This window comes from Ambystoma mexicanum, chromosome 5p (assembly GCF_040938575.1).
Source record: "Ambystoma mexicanum isolate Mex_15411 chromosome 5p, UKY_AmexF1_1, whole genome shotgun sequence".
In the NCBI taxonomy this organism is placed as follows: domain Eukaryota; kingdom Metazoa; phylum Chordata; class Amphibia; order Caudata; family Ambystomatidae; genus Ambystoma; species Ambystoma mexicanum.
This window is the reverse complement of record NC_090930.1, coordinates 841324526-841348446: the sequence shown is the minus strand read 5'-3', so window position 1 is coordinate 841348446 and position 23921 is coordinate 841324526. Positions and strand designations below refer to the sequence as shown.

At 46.6% G+C, this 23921-nt stretch overlaps 1 protein-coding gene across 4 annotated transcripts in view; it reads left to right on the top strand.

Moving 5' to 3' along the window:
- Positions 1 to 23921, top strand: part of ELMO1 (engulfment and cell motility 1) — a 2216232-nt gene that overhangs the window by 589431 nt on the left and 1602880 nt on the right. For all 4 annotated transcript variants that reach the window (XM_069613266.1, XM_069613267.1, XM_069613265.1 and 1 more), the window contains exon 4: positions 129 to 169. In XM_069613266.1, coding sequence (XP_069469367.1) covers positions 129 to 169 — 41 coding nt within the window. The remainder of the gene's footprint in view (positions 1 to 128; positions 170 to 23921) is intronic.

Here is a 23921-nt window from a genome sequence, read left to right as displayed (position 1 = left end):
TCATGTTTTCTATACTGCTATTTATGATTTGAAAATTTCAACTAGGATTATTATTCAATATACATTTCTGAATTCCTGTCCGAGTTAAGCATCTGACTTCTCTAATGCTCTTGTATATTCTTTTACAGAAAAAGCCATTGTCATCAATAATAAAAGAAGTCTCAGATGGGTAAGTGAGGAATACATTTATCCTTCTTTTTTTGCGGGGCCAAGGGAATTGGGCAGGCTGGTTGGTCATGTTTTAATGTACATTTAAAAGGCAGTACATTTTATGTCATAAAAGTAAACTTATGAACATAAAATGTGAATTCTAATAATACTCATAAACATCCAATAATATATTTTGATTCTGAATAAACATCCATGCACATCAACAAAAATAAAGGTCTATTATTTCAAGCACAATTTCTTTCAGCTCGATAATATGTCATAATGTGAATACCCGTTCTACAAGTATCTTGACTAGTTCAGATTGTTTCACATTTTGCTTCATTCACAAAGGGGAAAGCACAGTAACTTGCTTTTATACGTTACCTTTCTACTTCTAATTTTAATTTCGGATAATTGGTTCTTTGGTTTCAATTCTAATTCTGCGCAAAAATCAAATGGGGGGAAAAAAAGATAAACCGCAAAGTGCATTTATAATACATTTCATAGCTGCTGTTTTAGTCATGAGTTGAGAAATGGATCATATGTTATAGTAGAAACCTTGTTCTTCCTTTCTTTTTTCATGCATCTGCACACACACCTATTTCTTGGTTTGCTCATTCAACATCTGCAGCACACATTCAACATATATGTCTGCCCTCTGACCTGACTCTGGAAGTGGGTGGGGGAAGGGCCAGTGGATTTTCTGGGTAATGTTGCATGAGACAACAAAGGCTTCTACCATGAAGATCCCCTACTAAGGTCGCTGCACCAGTGCTGCTGGTTCAGAGGCTACAGGATTTTCCATATGTGATCCTGAGTTTGAGCATATGAACCTCCCATGCCCCGACATCTGCAGCACAGCGTCCTCGATAGCTGGAGTCCATTTGTTGAAAGAGAATGGCGTACATGCTGGCTGTGAATTGTACTTTATAGCCTCACCTATAAGCTGGAGCTAAACTAGAGAGTGACAAGTGAGCTAAGCAAGATGGAGAGAGGATGAGAAAGCAGAGCACAAGCGTCACAAGCAAGTTGAACAAGGAGAGCAGCGAGACTGGAGGGAGATGTGTTTGGAGGTGAGCTCGGGGGAAAGGATCGGGAAGTATGGCTGAGCTAGGTGGGGGCTCAGCAGGACCCTCCACTGCATAGCACAATTGGTCCTATATCCGCGGAAGCCCAGTGCTAGATCCATAAAGAGCTAGGGTGTAAAGGGATGAGCGCCATGTGCCTGAATTGCATTGTAAGCTTGTCAGATATCCTGGAGACACAGGGATGTGCAGAGTAAGTGGAGCACCTATGTTTGGAGACAGCTTGATCATCCTGGACAGGCTTAGTGCAAGCAGCAGTATGTGAGAAATTGTCTAGTAAGTTGGGCACTATATCCTTGGAGGCAAGATGGAGCAGAGCACTATTTCCCTGAAAGCAGGAGACAATACTAATTCAAGAACTGGGCATTCTATAACGGGATGGTAAGACAAGAGGCCTGCTGGATCCTGTATCTCTGAGGATGAGAAGAAAAGTAGGATGTTGGGTATTATGGCCCTTAAATTGGTAATGAAGGGTGCTGGGTGCTATACCTCCGAGCCTCAGGGGCTAGCCATTCAGTGCAGGATCTGTAGTCAGAGGATTGTTTCCTGGCACTAGAATTTCCCTAAGTCGTGTGATTCCAGAACTTCTGCCACAACCATGGGCGTGCTGGGCGCTAGAGATTGATAGGGAAGCTAACCGGATAATGGATCCCTGAGAGGCAGCAAATTTCCTGGGACCTAGAAGTTCACCATTTTACTATACTTTAGAAACTTAACATTGAACAAGTGACCTATATGTTGATTTGGGAGTCACCTCAAGGTGCTATTGAAAGTTAATTACTAACGAATCTGAAAATACTGATACATAAGCGTAAAACCATAACTTTGTGATCACTAGTTTTGATGTTAACCAAACTTCAAAAAATTCACAAAGAAAGTTCTAATAACAAGAACTCAATAAGATAATGGGCCTCATTACAAGTTCTCCGGTCCGGACTTAGCGCTGCTGGCACCGTTTCCGCGATTGCCAAATTATGACCTACGGACCTGGAAATACCACCACTATAAACCGCCACCGCGGAGTCAAGGCACCCGTAAACTTCGCCTGCACGGAAAACCCCCCGTTACCGGCAACAAGAACCGCGAGCATTAGGAGTACCATGGACATGGAAACACCACCACAAAAATAGGGCAAAAACCGTGACCACGGTAGCGGTATCGCCGCGACCATGAACATGATGCTGAATCGGGCCACAGGTGCACCAAATGAGCCCAGATGGACCCAGCAGGTCACTGGGAGCCTACAAAAGGGCCACACCCAGGCCAACTCCCAACAGAACTATGCAGGCAGCAGCTCTAGTAGCATTGGGACTGGGACTATTGAACCAACAGGCAGCACTGCACATGATGGCAGTAATGGAGGAGGAGGAGGCGGAGGCGGAGGAGGTGCAGGTGGCACTTAGCAAACCCAGTACCCATGCCAAACCCTATTGTTCAGCCGGCACGACCCCGCAGGCAGCCTGCAATACCACACATCAGGGCCTCAACCTGGAACCTGACCGCAGGACAGATCCACACATTATACCGGCTGGACCATCCAACAATCATGTACATCACCACCATGATAGATGAAAACATCAGCAGCCACATTGACATCACCACCGCCACCCTCCCCCCCTCCTGAAGGTGGTGTCGGTACTGCATTTTCTTGGCACCGGAACTTATCAGCACACAGTTGGTGAGCTGCACGGGCTATCACAACCCTGTTTCTCCAAAATATTGGTGCAGGTACTGGATGCCCTGTTGTGCCATGTGTCTGAACACATCACCCTACCCGTGCCCTTGCCCAGGTAATTGCCACCAATTTGGCCTTCTATGCCATTGCAGGCATGCCAAATTGCATAGGTGCAGTAGACTGCACCCATATAGAGCTGACAGTACCACTTGCTATCGAGATGGTGTACCGCAGTAGGAAACTGAGACACACAACCGATACTACCACTAGCCCATACACCGGGAGCCACTCAATACATCCACCTTCAATATGCACCACTGCCCCCCCAATGCACAAGATGCCTGCACATGAGACATCCCGCATCGACAACATCATCACAGTCAATTGATTGACTCCCCCATGTGTGTACATCACTGCACAATGCCATACTTACTAACCACTATTTCCCTCAGGGGCAACTACATATGCACATCAATTCGTTGGTCAATGTCCAGATGCCAGCGTCAACTACAATGACCCAGGAATGGTAATCACCCACGGGTCCAACCACTGCTTGGCACATATGGATGAATGATCAATGACACAAGATTGCACTGTATCTGATGAAGACCTGATACAATAAACACTGACATGTCCCCCACATCTACATCCCATGTAGGTGATGCTGGATATGCACTTACGCCATGGCTGATGACGCCTGTAGGGAGGGCAAGGAACAGGCATGAGGAGATGTACAACAGGGCACACGTCCACACACGTGGCATGATTGAGATGACATTTGGACTACTGAAGGCCCGGTTCCGCTGCTTGAGTTGATCTGGCGGATCACTGCTCTACAGCCCAGTGAAGACGGGTAAAATTACGCTCGTTTGTGCCATGCTGCACAATCTGTGCTTGCGCAGGAACATTCCGCTGCCCCCAGACGCAGAGGATGAAGATGGGGATGGGATGGCTCCACCTCCTCCTACAGAGGATACACTAATTCGCATTTACTTTTGAGAGACTGCACATTGACAGCATTGCATGGATATGACGATGCCAGTTAATAAATTGATGGACTGCAAATGAAATGATGGATGTCCACTCATGAATGATTTTCTCAATGATGATATATTTTTAACATAACAGGGAAGAAGGTGCATTGGGTAGGGAAGCTGTACACCTGTGAAAACGTACCCACCCCCAACCAGGCCCCAATTTACTAAGCCCCTAATGGACCTCCCCCACCACGCAAACGTACCCACCCCCTTACACCCTTCTTGTCCATGTATGTGTCCTGCACTGCCAAACACACATGGCATCATTTGCGTGTGCACTTCTGCGCACGGGCATCCTTGCCTGATTGCCCTGTTAGGCGACTTGAGCGCCTCCGTTGGCTGGCAGAGGTGGAGCTGGATGGGGAGGTGCTTGTGGATGGCACTGCTGCTGGCATAGCTGGCAAACGTCCCAGATATGCCTGCTGGGCAAGCAACATAGACTCAGCAATGCCGGACATGTTGTTGCCCTCCCGCACATGGCATGCCAGGGTAACTATGGTGGTGGCAAAGCATCCAATTGACCTGGAGAACCAACGCACAAATGCACTGTAACTCTCCCTCTGCAGCCTCGACTCCTCCAGCTGCCTTTCTACTTGCTGGGTGAGGGTGGCCTGCTGGTCCTCCATCCGCTGCATGCAGGCAATTAGCTCAGCCATCGAGGGGGTTGGTGACCTCATCGGACTGTGTAGTGATGGTGGTCTGAACTGGAGGTCTTGGAAGGATGACAAGTCATCCAGGTTGGGCACCTCTCCCCTGTGGCCCTACATCAGACTGCAGTGCTGGGGCACTGTTGTCACTGCCTGCAGCCTCCTTCGCAGTGCAGATGTTTTCTGGGGTGGGTTGTGTGGGCATGATGGGTGGCCGTGGCACCTGTGTGGCAGCAGGCAGCGAGGAGATGGTGGTGTTGGCTGGTACATCCGTACCAGATGCAGCTGGTGGCAGAGTTGCTGAGCAGCTAGCGTCTTACTCTTGGGCAGGGGTGCTGGGTCACCCACGTACAAGTGCAGATTGACTTGTCTGTTGTCACTGTCACTTGAAATGGCTCGGGGGACAGAGCGGGCATGCTATTAGTTGTGTGGTGGTACCTGATGGGTGCATCACATGCATCAGACAGGTTGATCAGTGACCATTTGCATTTACACGCATATGAATGTTGACGGCCATGTATTGTAGGGGTGTTGCTTATCGTCTGGGTCATGATTGGGTCCTTTGTGGCACTCATGCACTGGCTGGGAGGGGGGGGGTGTTAATGGGTCCTTTGGGGCACTCATCCACTGGCTGGGGGGCGGGGGTTGTTAATGGGTCCTTTGGGGCACTCATGCACTGGCTGGGGGCGCGGGGTTGTTAATGGGTCCTTTGGGGCACTCATGCACTGGCTTGGGGGGGGTTGTTAATGGGTCCTTTGGGGCACTCATGCTCTGGCTGCGGGGGTTGTTAATGGGTCCTTTGGGGCACTCATGCACTGGCTGGGGTGGGGGGGGTTGTTAATGGGTCCTTTGGGGCACTCCTGGCCTCAACAAGTACTCATATGGCATTGAAATGTGTGCACTTACCAGCATCTGCAGGTGGGCTGACTCCTGCCTCAGCACTGCTGCAGGGCTCCTCCCATGTCTGCAGCCTCAGTGGTGAAGGAGGCCCTCCACCTGTGCCATTGCTGCGCTGCCGGTGTGTTGCAATCAGGTTTCGCACCCTCAGTCTGAGGTCGTCCCACCTCTTGTGGCAGTCCTTGACGCTCCTTGTAGTGATGCCCACAGCTGTGCACTTGCGTGCAGCTTCGGCCCACACATCCTTTCTGCGCTGCTGTGTTGCACGCCGTTGGTCAGCGCTAAACAGCAATTCGGCATGCTGCACTATGTGGTCCACTAATACAGTGAGATCCGCCTTGCTGAAGTGCTGTTTGCGCTGTCTCTGGGCAGGGATCCTGGATGCCATGCTGGTGGTCCTTTTTAGCTTCTCAGTGTGGAGATTTAGCCTGTGCTGACTCTAGATGGCAGTGGATTGTGGTTTATATAATGGCCGCCTCTCTTTTCAGTTTTCACGGTCATGGTATTTCCGCTTCCGTGTCCATGAGGACGGAGGCAGACACTGTTTTTACACTGCTTGTGGGGCCGGTATGTCCATTTCCGTGGGTGTTTACGTGGCGATGGTGATACCATTTCCGTGTCCGTGTGATGCGTGCGACCGACAGGCCGTAATCGGCCGATCTTTCCGCAACCTTGCGGACGCGGAAACTGTATTACCATTATCACGGAATCACCGTATTCCGGACCGGAGAACTTGTAATTAGGCCCAATGTGTCAAGTTGGAAACATAGTGATTAAATACAATAGTACTCATGATGTTGAAAAGCATGCTACACACCCACATAACTCTAGGACTAACTGTTCAGTGGTTACAGAGTTTCAGAGATTTCATGTAAAATATCCTCTTGAAGAATAATTGACACTGGGACGGTAAATTGAGGACACCAGGCATGATATAGGGAAAAATGAAGACCAAACCTGAGACTGGAGAGGATTGTGAGAAACCTGAAAGTGTCTTATCCGCTAGTCCCCGGGTATGTGTCATCCAGGTGGCCAGGACACGCCCATCGCTTTTGGATCCAGTTCCTGGGGGTGGACCAGTGTGGGAAGATCACCTGGGTGAGGGGTCCTCGGGGAATGGAAGTGGGACACAGGACGGCAAGAACTTTGGCACTGAACCCCCACCCCCCCAAACCACTCTTCTCCAACACAAACACTTTCTCACGGACAGCTCACTGTGAGAGACAATGGACTAACACCCGAGCCGCATACCTTACATGTCCCAATACAATAGTCGGGCAGTGTCAGGCAATCACTACTCATTACACACACCTGACTTCCATCACACTTCCCCATACGGATTAAAGGCGTAGCACAAAGCACATTCTGACAAGGCAACACACACAAGGAAACCGCGGTTCCAAGATGGCAGTTTAATACCAGATGAAAGACGGCAAAACCAAAGAGGATTGCAAGGGTGGGAAGATGTCACGATCCATGCCCCTGACCCCCTCAGGTATAACAGCCCCCAAGCAGCAGTCGGGCTAAAGCCCTTCACACTGGCCCCAAGGGCCTTAAAACTCCATCAGAAACATACATGGAGTCTGTCCTGGTGCCTTTGGTGCCAGGCTCATTATCAGGAATAAAGCCATACCAGTTTTGGACCTTACTCCAACATGGAGGCCTATTACACAGCTCAGTTCTTTAGAACCAAGCCATGCGGTCTAGTGTTTTGGGTATGGCTGGGCCTGGGACTACTTGGCCTGGAACTACTTTACCTGGGCTGTTTAAACCACACCCAAACAGCAGAACATGCTTTGCATTATTCTGCACTCCTGCAGCGTAATGCTCACCGTGTCCAGCTCCTGCTCATCTGCTTCTCCGGCAGCCCGATCCTGAAGCCCTAGATCTGGATTCCATTAATAACCTGGGAGAACAAGAACAGCATTAGCGAGCAAGAACACCTACCTGTGAAGTAACCGGTCTTGAATCCATCCTGCGCTTCGCTTACCTCGCCCATCTCCGGAGTTCGCTGCAACCTGCAAAGGTAAAGAAACAAGGACAGCATTAATAACAATTCTTAACAGGGCAAGCAGCAAGTCCTGGCAGCACCCTGCGCTTCTCTTACTTTGCCCATCTCTGGGTTTCACCGCAACCTGCAAGGGAGAAGGAACAAGGTCAGCATTAATAAAGCACTTACCTGGGCAAGCAGCGCTTCGATCGCTCATCACTCCGGAACATCCCTACAACCTGTACAAAGAAGGGAAGAGAACAAAGGTTAGCAATTAACACGAATAAACAGCACAGCGCTCCACGCATCAATAACACACCGTGGTCTTCGCCATCGGCGCAGCAACTACGAGATTGCAACCACCCCTGTGAAAACAAAGAGACATTGTTAGGGAACAGTGTAGTGAAGCAAGACGCCGAGAAGACAGAGAAAACGGGGGGAAAGAAAGAGACAGAATAAAGACGGAAAAGACATAACTCATCTGGAAGACAGCAAGCAGAGTCGTAGTTACAGCTGGTCTGGACACGACATAAGGGCACAAGGACCAGTGAAGCAACTAGGTCCACGGAACGCCCGCACCAAACACGCGCCCCTGCACAGAGACACAGGAACGAGAGTTCAACGCACAAAAACCTAAGGTGAGCAGTAACCCCAAGGGAGGGGATTTGGACCAGAGGGAGGTGGGAGTCCACCCATCACAGAACCAGTATCGTAACCCTCCATTCTCCTGTTATAGGTGCTACCCAACGTCTGGCACATAACCAAGGAGAGAGGGGTCCGGGATAGTGCTTAGACCTCCATCCAGTATCTTGTGGTGCCCCCGTGGATACCAGGTGAGCAGAACAAAAGAGCCCTTGACCTTTTCAATGAAAGGCCGTTACTTTCAGGAACCTTCGAGAACAGGAAACTTAAGACCAGAAATCAAGGTAGAAGAATCCTGCATTGCTCTCCCACGTCGATGGTAAAGGCGGGGAGAATAGTTTGCTGCTGTGGTACCGTCCTTGGCTCCTACAACAAAGCAGCACCAGTGAAGACAGCACAGCCGGTGAGTTGGAGACTGATACCAGACCGGTCTTTGTTGAAGTCAAGGTTGCATTGTATAGTGAAAACTAAAAGAGAACATTGTATGAAGCATGTGTGGCAAGCGACGCAAACTCAATTAATCAGTGGATGAGTGAGTGAACTTTGAAGCCAAGATACAATACTGTAGACAAAGTGGTCCGGCACCTCGTTGGTGCTCATTCGAAAGTCTGTTGGGTATCCAGCTGAAAGGAGGCAAATGTGAAGTGTGATAAAGAATTGTGAAATTGAAGTGGTCCTGCAGTGGGTCAAGTTAAAACCATGTGCTCATTCGAAAGTCTTCTTTAGTTGAGGAAATTGTATATGAAGTTAGTCCGAGCCTGGCTGAAGGAGATCAACTAAAAGCTTTTGGTTAAAGCAAGTTTGTGTAAAGTTACAAACATTGCGTTAAAAGGGATCTGAGCCCGACCAAGGGGGATCTGAGATCTGAGCCCGACTGAGAGGGATCCAAGATCTGAGCCCGGCTGAGGGGGATCTGAGCCCGACTGAGGGGGATTCGGGGTGAACCGCGAGTCACCCGAGAAAGAATATCCTACGAGAAATTGGATGCATGAGAATATCCTACGAACTTTGTCTTAAGAGGATCTGAGCTATGAGGGGGATCCAAGTTGAATGACATTGTGTTGAGAGGATCTGAGCCCGGCCGAGGGGGATTCGAGGTGAAGAGTGAATCGCCTAAGAAATTGAGTGCTTGTGAAAATCTGAAAGAAGAAAATAACTTATCGTTAGGCCCTCTGAATGAAGAGACTTTGAAAGGCAAAGAGACTTTGACACAGAAGGCCCTGATGCTAATGATTGAACTGCATCCTTGTGCTAGATGCTCCAGAGACTGCTTGAGTATGCCGCCTTGTTCTGTGCTGACAACGTGGGAAAGGGAGGCCAACGGCCTGAACATCCTGGCATATCATTTTGTGAACACTTCTTTCTTTTTTATAACATTGTTTGCCGCACTATTTGTATTTATAGGTAAGGATTGGCAATACGTTTATTAGTATAGGCCCTTTTATTTTGACAAGACACTAAGAGAACTGCGTTATTATTATTTGATGGTCGTAGCTTTCTCCCATTTGTAGATTTAGGATTAGATAGGTGTTCTTCAAACCCTTTTTGAAGTTCAATAAACACCCTTGAACTGTGGTCACTTGTGTCTGTCTTCACTGTTGATACCATGCCTTCCTAACAGGATCCAGTTCTTGATTCCCTGCTTCTGTGGGTACCTTGGTAAGCCTCAATTGTTGGATACAAATGTAATATACATCGGCGCTGATGGTGCAAAAAATGCCTATTCAAGTTTCTAGTGACTGAATCCAAACGTTATGGAGAAATACCTGAGGTAGACCACTAAAGGCAGTGTCAATAGGTGAGGAGAGGTGAGGCCATAAGAAAGGAATCTCTTTTTGGGCCAACGCAGCAATCCATTGTGATTTTGTCAGTCCAATGTTAACCTAGAACTGGAGTCGTGAGCGGGATGACCCAGAGAGATCAGCTGGAGTCCTAAGAGTTTGTCAGGGTCTTGTTTGGATGGATGGCTTTAGAGTTCTGTGAGGCATTTGATGAAGTGATGCAAGTACTATAGACTGGACATGTGGTCTCTGGGAACATTGGACCCACGGCAAGCTAGTAACTGCACTGTGGCTCTTGCACTGCCGAAAGATGCACTGAAAGTTAGTAGGGGACTGTGAAGGCATCATGAAGTAAGACACAGACAACAGACTTAAGTTCAACCAAAAGATATTTATTAAGTTAAATGTCAGAATTAAAGAAGGCCTAACTTGCCCTATGCTGAGGTGGGATTTCCCTACCTGAACAAAACTAAGGAAAGTCTGTGTCAAAGAGTTTCTTCATCCAAAACCTATTCTTGCCCTCACGGCTGAAGCTAACCAATGTGTAGGGATGTTACCAATAAAATAAAGTGTTTAACTCAAAGTCTGAGCTTCTTCCGGCTCTCAGCTTTCTTTTAGCTCCCCTTCCCCAAGTACAAGAAAGTTCCACAAAAAGTCTCAAGATTACCTTCCTCACGTTCAAGGTAACACTGTTTCAAACAATCCTCAGGGTTTCCTTCCCCAAGTTCCAAGCAACACAGTCCGAAATTTCAAACAAATTGTCTTGAGGCCTTGCCCTCAAGACAACCTGTGCAGTTCCTCAAATCTCGGGGTTCCCTTCCCCAAGATTTTATTTCCGCCAAGTTTATTTCAGTCTTTTCAAAAGTATAACATAACGCGAGGTCAACCTGACCATCCTTCTGATTTTCCTCACCAGTTCGCTCGCAATGCTTCTCCTTGGTTTCTTTCACAATGTCTTTGGTTTCTCCTCATTCAGGGTTCACTGGTCGAGGCGCAGTTGTCAGACCACACGTCCACCCATCACATATCACGCAACCAGCATCCCTAGGTTCTGAGGCCACACAGGTTCTTCAGCTTCTGCCCCTTTGTACCAAGTTACTTTAATTGAATTCCTCTTTGTTGGCTTCTTGGTATCATGTGCAAGTTGTACACTTATACAGCTTTTCCTTATCAACCTCTTGGTTCTGCCATCACTTGTCACACACCGTCTGTGGCCTTGCTGTATTCCATTCACTCATAAAAGTTCACCTTTGTGGAGTTGTATTCATATCCAACCTTCTGTGTTATTCTTTCACTCTTATGCCCTTTTCCGTAGTTTTTCACATGGGCACTTTGGTTGTCTTTCGAAATTTGCTTTGCCCATCAAGGTTTTATTGCATTCAGTATTCAAATTTATTTAACTGCAAGGTTTCATTTAGTTCTGTATTCAATAGGCATCTGTTATCTTTAATTTCACCTTTTCATTCAGTTCGTTCTACAAAATGCATTAATTAAGCTTAATGTAGGTTTTCAGGCAGTTCGGTATTTGCATTAGTTATATTTAGTTTCAAGTTTCTGTTACGTTCGGTATTCAATAGGTATTTTCCTAAGCTTGGTTTCAAAGACAGTTACGTATTCACAGTCTGTTTGAAGCATTGTGGTGCCCAAGTGCTGTCCCAGACACTCACCAGCTCTTTGCAGCTCCTTCTGATGGTCCCTACAGCTTCCTCTCTCCTCGCAAAGTCGGCAGACCATCTGGTACGAGCCCTGCTCGCATGCTGGGCATTCTTCTCTGTATGCCGGCAATTGGAGAGGTTTCTCTCCCAATGTGGATGGTGTCCTCTGTCGCCTTCAGTCGCCCGCAGCTCCTGCTGCTCGCGATCTTTGCTGGAGGCTCCCACACCTGTGGCCACGACATGGCCCATTTGTCTTGGGTCCCACAAGTTCCCTGGGGTATCTGCCAGCGTCCTGGCTCCTGCTCGGGTCCCGCCATGGCTGCCTCCACACAAATGGTCCTCTGCTGGTCTCTACCAACCCCGGCCTCCCTGTTGGTGTTCTCTGCCACATTTTATACACCTGCAACCAGTTAACAGGTTGCAGGTGTGGATCCTTAGTTAGATTTGTTGACCATGATTAATGGGACATGCCTGACTCTCTGCAGGCATCTTCTTTCGTCCCAGTACCAAAGTGGTAATAAAAAGGTATAGCAAGTATTACTCTGTCTCCTCTTCCTCGTCGTAGTTTCAAATGTCAAATATTGGGAAATTGGGGGGGGAGGTCTTGCAATAGCCCATAAACGTTGGGGAGTGTTAGGTTGGTCATTAATAGAAAAAGCGGGTACCTTGTCACACCTGTGGGCACCCCACTCACTATCCCTGAGGACCCTGCACCGAAGTGATGGTCCTCCCTCGCTTCTCCACCCCCATGGTTGGGATCCAAGAGCGATGGCCTTCCCCATGCCACCTGAGGAGAGTAACCAGGGGGTTTCTCACGGGACCCATAGTTTTCCTAGCTGAAATGAGTCCACAGACATGTGGAGAGTGCAGGAAATGCTGATGCTTTGTAAGCCGAACAGTGAAAGTGGAAAACAAGATGGCAGTAACAGACTTTCTAACTCCTTGGAGTGAGGCATTACTTTGGGATGTAGGGGAGAGGGCTAGTGGGAAAGTAACCAATCTCTCTTCTAACTGAAAGTTGTAAATGAGACCTATCTCAAAGAAGAATCGAGAAAGGAGGGAGTGGAAGTATAGACAAGTAGCCATGGCAAACCTACAGAGGTAGTCAAAATTTGAGCCTGGAACAAGAGATCTGGAGAGCACTTAAGCCCATAGGGTAGTGAGAAACCAGTAAGTGTTTGAAGCTAAGAGCTGCTGAAAAACCTGAGTGCACTTGAACCTAAGCAGTGCCCTGAAGCCTTATATTGCTTGAACCTGAAAGTTGCGGAGAACTTTAAAGCACTGGAACCTGAGCGGTGCAGAAATCTGGAAAGCTCTTTGACCAGATAGTCACTGACAACCTTAATTAAGCGGAGTGGTGCTGAAACTGTAAAGCACTTGAACCTGAGAGGTACAGAAAATAAAGGCATGGAGACCTACGAAGTGTTAAGAAGTAGAACATCCTTAAAACCCTGAGAGGTAGAAAGCAGTAGAAATACATGGAAACACTAAAACAAAATAACCCATGCTGGAATTTGAGACCCAGTGGCAACATCCATCCGAATCCCCCAACCACAAAGGTCTACAAATGCAAACAAATGTTCTAAAGCTAGAAAGTGATACTGCTTTCAATAAGAAGAACAAAGCACCTCTTGTATTGGTAATGTTAAGCTAAGGAAAATGTAAACCCATTGGCTCAGATATGGAATGTAAAACAAATGGTGAAAGAGCATTAAGCCTGTAGAGAAGAGACATTTTGGGGTTAAGATTCCTCTTGAAAGAAGCTGAGCGATAATAAAGGCTGTGAACATTATAAAGGGACATGAGAAACTCGAATCCTTAAATATAGAGACTGCCCAAGCTGAAACATATGTAAATATAAGAAAAGTCTTAAAACTTAAATTCTTTTCTCACTAGTTATTTTATTGCCAACACTCCACTTCAGACAGCCTCAAAGTACGAGAAGTATTGGGTTTCTTACACCCTTAGACCATGATGATTTGGGCATAGGTTATACAAGTCCCTCTGTTCCGTGCTGGGAAAAACTCTAGTCCAGTGGCAAGAAGGGTTCTTGTATCTGGTTTTGCTTGCGAAAAAGATGTGGATTACAAGAGGCTTGTAATGGCTTCAAAATGTATGTGACAGCTAAGTGTCAGTCTCGATCAGGCATCCTCTTCGTTGAACCATAGGGCGATCTCCCTGCGAAGAGGATTTGCGGTGCTAAAGACTTTTCAAGGAATTAGGGCAGTGGGTGAGTCCCGAGTGGTTCAGTGAAGGGTTACATGTCATCAAGGGGATTGTACTTTGGGTCAGCCTTTCTTGTTTTTAGATGTTCTAGGTGAAAATGTCACCAGGAAAATGTATTTGGGTGAAAAGCAGTCCTTCTATACAAGCAATGTGATATGTGATCTGATATGATTAGGTATTTATAACGTGCCTTTACGCAAGTGCTGCTAGGTACCACAAGACGAGGAGGGGAGACAGAGGGATGACAAGACAAATGGTCTTACTAGGCCTTGTGATATTCAGATTGTGCAGGTGCATCGGGAAGTGCACGGTAGAGGGTGAGGACGAGGGGAGTGCAGGCAAGGGATAAGGGGGAAGTGCAGTCAGGGCAGCAAGGCTCTGAGTAAGTGCGAGGATGGAAGAGGGCTACACGGGTAGAGTACCCAACTGGAAGTGCTGGGTAGGCCAGAAGGCAGTGCAGGGTGACTGCTCAAAGGGGGGGTGGAGGCATGGCACCCTGTGTGAATCTGGGGGCAAGCACGCTACCAGTCAGGACAAGCAGACGGGTAGATTAGCAGATATGAGAGACAGAGAGAGACAGAGAGAGACAGAGAGAGACAGAGAGAGACAGAGAGAGACAGAGAGAGACAAAGAGAGACAAAGAGAGACAAAGAGAGACAAAGAGAGACAAAGAGAGACAAAGAGAGATAGACGGACGGACGGACGGACGGACGGATCTTGAGCAGCTTCCGGAACTATAGGTGATCCAGCTCAAGTCTGAGAGGGGCAGGGAGGCTATTCCAGAGGGAGGCACCTGCAGAGGAGAGAGATTTACCCCCCACTCTCTGTTTGGAGATGCATCTGACCCGCAGAGAGTTTGAGGTTGCTGAGCGGAGGGCTCTAGAAGTGAAGGTATTTGGGAAGAGCATGTTGGATATAGAGAGGACCACAGCCCCAGAAAGCCTTGTGGATGATGCAGAGGGTCTTGAACCTAATCCTCGCAGCCACCGGGAGCCAGTGGAGAGATTTCAGTGTGCAAATGTTGCAAGGGATAAGGAGGCGAAGGATTATTTTTGTATACATACATACAAGTAAGTCTGTAAACATAGCAATGAACCAACCCCCAAACCCCTAACAAACATGGGCAATAACCAGACTTCCACAATCACCCTAACCCAATTTCTAATCCTTATGCCAACTCTACCCAAAGCCCTTATTCTACCCTCACCATTAGGCTTTCCTTAGCGCTTAACCCTTTAGTGCTTTAAAGCATCTTATTTGAATGTGACACAATCCCAATCGCCCAAAGAAAATAAATAGAAAATGGACTATAACCCTAACTCTAAATCTCTCACCATCCCTCCACAACCTCCATTGCCTGTCCCCAACCCCTTGCTCTAATGCTACCCTTAGCCTTACCACAACCCTAAGATTAACTTTTTCCCTAACCCTTATTTGTTCTTAACCCCTCTGTGTGTTCTAACCCTTACATTACTCCATGATCCACAGCCCTACCCAACCTCATTTTCCCTTTTCCTAGCACTAATACACACCTTTACTCTGTTAAACCTATCCTTACCCTAGCTGCCTGCCAGGTTTTCACTATTGGAATTTGGTTCACCCGACAACTTTGCTTTTCTAAACAATGAATGGCCCACAACTGGGTTTTACAGTTAACAAAACTGGTAATCTTAGAATGCGTGTTCTCACTGCTGGCAAAACTGTTTCTGTCATGTCACATGCTTTTTTGTTAACCATGACCCTGTTTCTTGGAGTCTTCTGAATTTGAGTGGGGCATGTTCCAGTTCTGAGCCACAACAGCAAGGCATTGTGGGTATGCACATTAGATCAAATGCAAACCTTTTTCTCCAGGAAATGGTCTTTGTCTAAGAGGGCAGCACTACTTTACATAGCTCAATCAACCCAAGACAGACATGTGCAAAGCTGCCAGGACAACTGCATACCTGATTTCACCCTTATTAGGGACCATCAGTGCACTATAGTCCTGACTCTTTGTGTGTGTTGTGTGTGTGTGTAACCAAGAAGGCTAGCAGTACTTTAGATTTTGACTGAACCTGGTCATGATTCTTATACAAACTCACCCTAAACCACCAAACTAAACACACACACATACATTCCTCCTACCACAGCACAAGCCTGAAATCACAAACTGCATACACACTGCAACACCCAACCCAACCCAATGCACTACAGAATACTAAACCACAGACCCACAAACGACCCCATTCACACTCGCACACCAAACCCACACCATCTAAAAGCAGACTCAACAGACGGCAACCATTTTTTCCGAAACTGAAGCTACCAACAACACAAAAAAGCTCCCTTGTGCGCTCCCTCTCCATGCCACTAACTAACCCTCCCGAGCCCGCCTTCATTTTTAGATCCACCAAGTGTAAGGAAGGCATGCTATAAAGGTAAGACACATTTCACACGAAAGGATCAAAAAGAGGGTCTCATGCCTAAGTGTACCCTTATATATTCGCACAATAGAGGACTCGGGTTGATCGGTTCTATGGGGGATACTGTAGTCAAATATCTAATTCAGAGTTTGGGTTCGCCCTCTTGTGAGGTACTTGAGATTGCTTTAAAAACTGCTTCATAGATGAAAAAAAATTTTTTTATTAGATTTCTCTATCCACAGGGTATAAAAAGAGGATACACATATATGTATTTCTATTGGATACTTGTATTCATTTTTCAAAATTTCCTCAGAATTCAGGTCTCCCTTGTTATTTCTTCTGCTCTGGTCTTTTTCATAATTTTACCAGAGTCTATTTAGAGATAATGGTGATTCGCATCTTTTTTTGAGGGGGAGTGAGAGAATTTGATGAGGAAGCCCGAAGAGTTTCAGGAAAAATGTATATCTGCTCGTCTGGGTTTGTTCTTGGTAAAGAAGCCACAAAAAGCCTACCGGTTTCAGTGGCACGGGCTAGATAAAGGCCACATTCATCAGGGCTGGGCTGACACTTGAAGGTTGCTGTGTCGACAAATGGGTAAATGGTCGGATAATGCCAGGAGATCCCACCTGCAGATGGAGGGGGAAGAGAGGGACAGAAAAGGCACCATTAATGTTGTTACACAATAGGAAATTGCATGGGTGCTATCATCTAGTAGACTGGGACTAGGTCTTGCCTAGCTACAGGGGTCCCCACGAGTATCCGTGTAGAAGGGAAGATTAGGTAGCGCACTCCCCAATGAGACATGGCACATTTGGCATGCTCAAAGATCTGCAAGAAGAGATGGTGATTTAAGTCTTATGGCAGAAGGGGCGAACAACATAACATTATTTAAAGCAATCAGTTAAAAATTAGGAAGTGCTAGGTTAACAAAGGTCAAATTACATTGAGATGACCCCCGGCAAAATTTAGTCAAAGGGCTCAGAAAATCTGGACCCCACACAATAAATATTCTAAAGGGCATGCCATGCCTCTCGGTGTTAGGATATTGCATGCTTCTTAAAGGTGTACTTGTTACCCCAGGGGAAGGGTCCTTTTAAGGTCTATAAAATGGTGTCAATATGCACCCAAGACACAAAGATTGCCCAAGATGTATGAGCAAATACACTTGCGCCCATTTGTGTAGTCAGCGACTCCAAGTGAAACTCACCTTATCCGCATAAGTCGAACATTCACTAAGGCTCGGCTCGCAGGAGATGCTGGCCCGTATAGAGTTGCTTGCAGCTGTACGCGAATTGGCGTACAGCCGTTTGTTATGATGTGTATTCGGCACGTTCTACAATCCGCGCCGAGTGTGGCGAGAAAGAGGACTTGTTCCTAGTCCACGCCATCTTATACACGTTGATGCTAGGAACAGTACGATTGTTCCACTAGTTAACGCTCGGGGGCCATATTGTATGTGGTTAATAAATGTATCTAAGCATATTACCACAGACAACGGAATAAATCGAATTAAGTTAGTAAAGGGGGAATGAACGTTGTCAAAAACTTGTTCAACAAACATGGGAAGCCAAGCCTAGCGTTCAGAAGGTACGGGCAATGTTCGGGGATGCAGACCATACTAACGGGCCACCCTGTGGTTGTGGGTTACGTGATTTAAAAATTACAAAGTGTGCTGGGTCCTACTGTTAATTATTAAGAGGGCATTAATTAGGACTCAGAGTAGTACCTGAAGGTACATGCCTCTGGGTTTCCTGGTGGTTGAGGATCATCAGGACCTATATGGTAGCCAGGAGAGCTAGAAAAGGTAATTGTAGGTAGAACATACTGTTAACAGTGGTATGAGAAACACAGCAATCAATCGTACAGAATCATTTGTGGAATATTACACACATTGTAAACCAACATAAATATGAGCATAGCAAACAGGGTTGAGAGACTGAAATCGGCCCTGATGGTTCTTGTGACAACCCAGACCATTATCCGACCATTTACCCATTTGTCGACACAGCAACCTTCAAGTGTCAGCCCAGCCCTGATGAATGTGGCCTTTATCTAGCCCGTGCCACTGAAACCGGTAGGCTTTTTGTGGCTTCTTTACCAGGAACAAACCCAGACGAGCAGATATACATTTTCTCCTGAAACTCGTCGGGCTTCCTCATCAAATTCTCTCACTCCCCCTCAAAAAAGATGCAAATCACCATTATCTCTAAAAAGACTCTGATAAAATTATGAAAAAGACCAGAGCAGAAGAAATAACGAGGGAGACCTGAATTCTGAGGAAATTTTGAAAAATGAATACCAATAGAAATACATATGTGTATCCTCTTGTGACAAGAACCATCAGGGCCGATTTCAGTCTCTCAACCCTGTTTGCCATGCTTGACAAACATCCCTGTACCAACTTTCTCTCCTGCAGAAAATACAAGCCTTTCATCCCAGAAAAATACTTCAGATCCACTGTCCAAACCTTGGTCCTCTCCCACCTGGATGGTGGCAATTCCGGAGACTAACCTGGCACCCCTGAAATGTGTCTTGCATGCTGCAGCAAGACTTGTTAAAGGACTTTGCAAATTCGACCACATCACCGACCCTCATCGAACTGCATTGGCTCCCACTGCAAGCCTGTATCATCTTCAAATCCTGTTGCATCATCTACAAAGCTGTCATTCTGGCATCCCCAATCTACATCACTGAGAAACTCAACATCTCTGGAGACCTGCTATCCACCAGAATTAAGGACATGTGCAGACTTGAATTACGACAGGGCACGAAGGAAAGAAACAGAAGACAGTCATTCTTTGTCTACACTCCAAGACACCGGAACCACCTCCCCATCAACAACAGACTTGGCCCATCACTTCTACAATTCAGGAAAGAGCTCAAGACCTTGCTCTTCAATGAATGGCTCCTCCTTAACACCTAGGTAGACACACACACACTGCACTCCCCACCCTACCTGAGACTTTATGATCTGCTCCCCACTGTCTTCCCTGCATGCAGCCAATTGCCCACCCTCCCTTGTTATCTACCCGCTCTTTTTTTTCTCTGCTTCCCTCACTGTGCTCTTCCCCGAAGCTAGGACCGCGCTAAAAAAAATAGCATAATAATAGTAATAACATGGCATACAGTCAGATGTTTTGGATAGACTTGCACTCTATTGTTGATAAGCCTGTCTCATTTTTTCCTCAAATTAACCTGATATGCTGAATTTTTCAGTGTTTGAAGTGGATATCCTTTAATTTTTAATCCTTGTACTATACTTAGATTCTTCAAGGATGTATTCGTTTGATGTACAATTTATCTGCGCTGTATAGGTTTACAGCAATTATATTGTATTTTGTTTGTGACAAGTGTACCTTTTTGAATCGAGCTAGGGAAAAAGTGGCTGTATCCCTTCTATGGTACTTGTTTTATTTGTGGTCACTCTGGATACATAACTTCCGATATAGATCTTCCACTGCGCACATATTTTCTCTTCTTCTCTTCTCATATTATCGAGAAGAATCAATGAACGTTGGATACATAATGTGTTATTTATGCTTGCTGGTTTCTGGATCTTTGGCAGTGTGCCGCAAGAAGTGTAGCCAGACCCCAATGAACAAGGCCCTGACCATTATAATCAATGACGGAGCCACCGTAACTTGCCCCGCACCCTCACACTTCAAGGAGAAACCTGGTCCGAGAAACATTTTGCAAAGCTCAAAGGCTGCAGGTGACATTCAGTTTGGGAGACTGCTTTTCTCATCAAGCAGAACGGTGCTGATTTGGTCGGTCTTCTGATGCAGCTTTGTGGGCCCGTTAGTCAGTTCTGCCAGGTCTTCAGGTCATTCTGTCCAAGACATTAGTAGCAGCAGCATCTCCAGCTCCAAAGAAAAGAGCAGGCACCTTTCCTATTTTATCCCAGTATTGCAGAACATGTTTCTGAGGTCCAATGGCCAGAGCAACGTCATTTTCCTGACTTCTGATAGAAAATGCAGTGCTGAAAGGGCACATTTGCCTGCTCTCATACAATTATTCCTTGTATTTGTTTCCAGGAGAAACCCTAGGATTTGCTAAATGCATTTTATGCATCCTCCCCACCACGCCTCCAGCACTATCTGAAATGTTGTCAGGCCGAGTACGATAGTTAATTTCACATCCTTACTGTTCATGGCCTGTAAGAATGTAGTTGTATTTTCCCTTGTTCCCTCCCTTGCTTTGAAGCGCTTTGAAACACATTGTGTATAGGCGCTATATAAATAATCATATATCATATATCATTGAACTGTGAATAATGAACATTGAGACTGACCTAAAGTAGAACCACTGATTCTTACGTAGCATTTTACGCAAATGCCCAATGTGTTTCTCTGAGCACATGAATGAGTGTGGTTATGAAGGCATTGACAAAACTGTCTCCATGAGATGAGATCATGATGAGCTGTATTGTGTAATTGCATAAAGAAATGCTGAAGCCCGTAACCCCTTGGCGGCTGAACTAACCAAGCCTGAGTAACTACTGACATTTCATGAGCCAATGCCTGAGTGTAGGATTTTGAGTAAAGAATATGCATGATGGGTGCGAATGGTGATCTGATAATTTATTATTGAAAGGCTCAACAGAGCCAGTCGCTACTAAATATGTCTGCTCGCACTCTCGCTCTTACCTATCCCAGAACAAACATTCCCCTCTTTCTGGTTACCCTAAAACATCCGAGCCCATCCATTGCTGCACCCTAATATCCTTTTCACACTGTGGGTCAAAACCTTTAATGCTGGTGCTACCAGCAGCAGTGTGATTTTGGTGAAGTAGCAGGGCGGATGCTGCATCCCTGAATACTGGAGCCTCATCGCTGGATTCAATGCCACTTTCGCCACCTTCCATTAGTCATCACATATGTTTGTAATGGGTAAATATTGCAGTCCCACGCATAGAATTGCTAAATCAGATGTTAACATTCCACAATCATTCTTGTGAGCTCTAGATCACTTGCTGATCTTTTTTTTCGGGAAATGTTTCGCTGCTTGTTTGTTAGTTTCATCATCTGTGGAATCATAAATGGATTTCACTTCCCTGGTGAGCAGCCAGAGAAAGTCTGCCCACTTTTTTCCCCTCCTAGTCGCCTTAGAATGTTGGGTAATTCCATGACATTGGCTAAAAGATACGCCATCTGGTGCTAAAAAGGCATTTATCTAAATGCTTCTGTAGCGTACACCACACAATACATTGTTGCAAGGATATTCAAGAGACAGCGAGAGCAACAGCGAGAGCAAATCGAACAACGGAGCATGGTCGAGAGGGGCAAGCTAACGAACGCTACATGGAGCTTGATTAAATAGCCTGTTCCTAATGTGTTTTCTAAACTGGGATAGAGACCTGCTTAGGGAATGCAGGTGGGTAGATGGTCAAAGGAGCCACTTTAGCCTCCTGTTACCCAAGGGTGTTGCTAGGTCTGGAAAAGATCCGGGGCTACACTAATGTCGGGACTACTGTCGAGACTCGGGGCTAGCCAGTCTTTTGGTTGTACCTCCTGAGCTTCTAACCGAGGCTACAACCAAAAGACCCGGGGATATAGAGCCCCCCTCCGCCTCTCTAGCAACGTCTCTGCTGTTACCTCGGCCAGGGTATCTGCATGTGGGCATATTTGGGAGCAGGTGATCTGTGGAGTGCAGGTGTTTGATCAGGTGGTGAGGTTGGATCCTGCCCTCAAGTAATGGGGAACTAAAGAGTCAATGCGTTTACAGATCGTACACAATAGTTAAAAAAAAAATATGGGATTTCTATTTCTCAGGAAGAGTGCAGTTCTCCCAGGAAAAAAGAAATGGGTGACTGTTTTCAGTGCTTGCATTTTAAACCGCCTGAAGCCTGTAACAAGGCCTGTAATCTGGGCTTGTGAAGGGGGACGTGAACCCCTGTAAACTGGGGTTGGAAGTCCTACCAGGGAGAAATCCAGAGCCAGCCCTGCTCCTGAGGTGCCAGATTAGGGACGCCAATTCCTGTTCCCCCTTGTGCCCCAAGTTTCTATGCAGACCTCCTTGTTCTCAAGCATTGCCTTAAATATCAGATACTTGCAGTGTCACATTATTTGGTTTAGGCACAGCTCATAGTGACATGGCCAGTGTGCTGGCCTTGTCAGGAGGGGAGCCAGGACCAGTTATAACATGTAGCGGACGGGGCCACAAAGGGAGAATCGATTTCTGTTCTCAACCCTGGTGCCAGCATGCTAGTTTGCAGACCCTTCTCTCCGGCCTTGCCTCCAAGTACAAAAAGCTTCCTGTGTTTTCTGTCATTGCAGATACCACCTGGCGGAAGAACGATAGCGGGGAAGAGAAAACTAGAACATCAGCTTTCTTGATGTACAAACAGAATGACACTGTAAAGACAACCACAGGGCCGCAGAGGCCCAATCGCAGCACCAGCTTGGCCAGAAAGAGAGGAGACAGACACACACAGACTGCATCTGTGCACCGCTACATCGTGGAAACCCACGTTGTGGACCAGTAAAGTCTGCCATCCAAAAGCAACAAGCTCCTAGACCATCAAGGGCTATTCCCCAAACTTACCAAGATGTTGTCTCTGGGAGCCTTACTGTGAAACATGAATTTGAGTATTGAATTTACTATGCCTCCGTGGCCATTAGTGTAGCAAGCAGCATGGAGAAAGTGGGTGGGGCTTAGCCCCTATTTAACACTTTCCTATGAACATACACATCCTGGGAGGGTAAGATAGGTCTGGATTGGCCTGGGAAAGCTGCCCAGTCAGTACAGAGAGGGGGACATTTAAACATGGGACAAGAAACAGGAAGTGTGGGTTTTCGGGTGAGGTCAGCAGTCGTGGTGGAGAGGAACCAAGCAACTAGGAGGAGGAAGAAAGAAGTGGCAGCTTATACAGGTTATGGTGAAGTACCAGCTTAGGGGTGAAAGTGGTACCACAGTGTGAGTGTGCATGTTTGTGTGGCAAATGAGTAGAGGTTAGTGTAAGGAGTGGATGTGAAGCAAATGGTACTGGGTGAAAAGAGGGTGTTTGAGTAATAGTGTTGGGAGGAGTAAAGTGGTCTTGGGAGGAGGAGAGTAGTAGTAGTGGTAGGAGGAGGAGAGTAGTAGTGGGGGAGGATAGTAGTAGTGGTGCGAGGGGGAGAGTCGAGGTGGTGGGAGGAGTGTTCTGAAATAATTCTCTTTACTGCACCTTTCCATCCATGTTAATGGACCCCCAAACGTTTTGCTTTTATTTTTTATCCTAAGCTGAATTTTTCCAGTGGAGCTCAGCCTTCGGCTGCGCTCTCCTGGGCTTTTGCTCATCTGTTATTGGGAAATGGACACGTCCTTCAGACTGTCAGTACTGGGAAACTATGCTTCCCTTAGACTTTGTCTATGTTGCCATTTCTTTTGTTTTATGGCCCTAGACACCCTCTAAGGATTTTTGGTGATTGTGCAAGTTTGCCTAGGACAAACTGGTGGTAGCAGTTTACTTTAATGGTATTTTGTATTTCTTTTTAAATGAACCATATCACGTTTACCGCATTAGGATCAAGACTGTGGCCAGTGACGAGAATGGCCATACCACAAAGTCTTTTCCTCTGTCCTTTGGCCATTTAGTCCATTTGCCTCCTCCCAGGTTGAGCAGACCCAGGCTTTCCTTATTTGGGCATGCAGCCTCCTGTGAAAACTGCAGCTTTCGCAGGCTCCTGTATGTCACGTGTGCTAGTGCCCAGGAAGATGACTGGGACTGTGTGGTCCCAATCCACATTACTGATG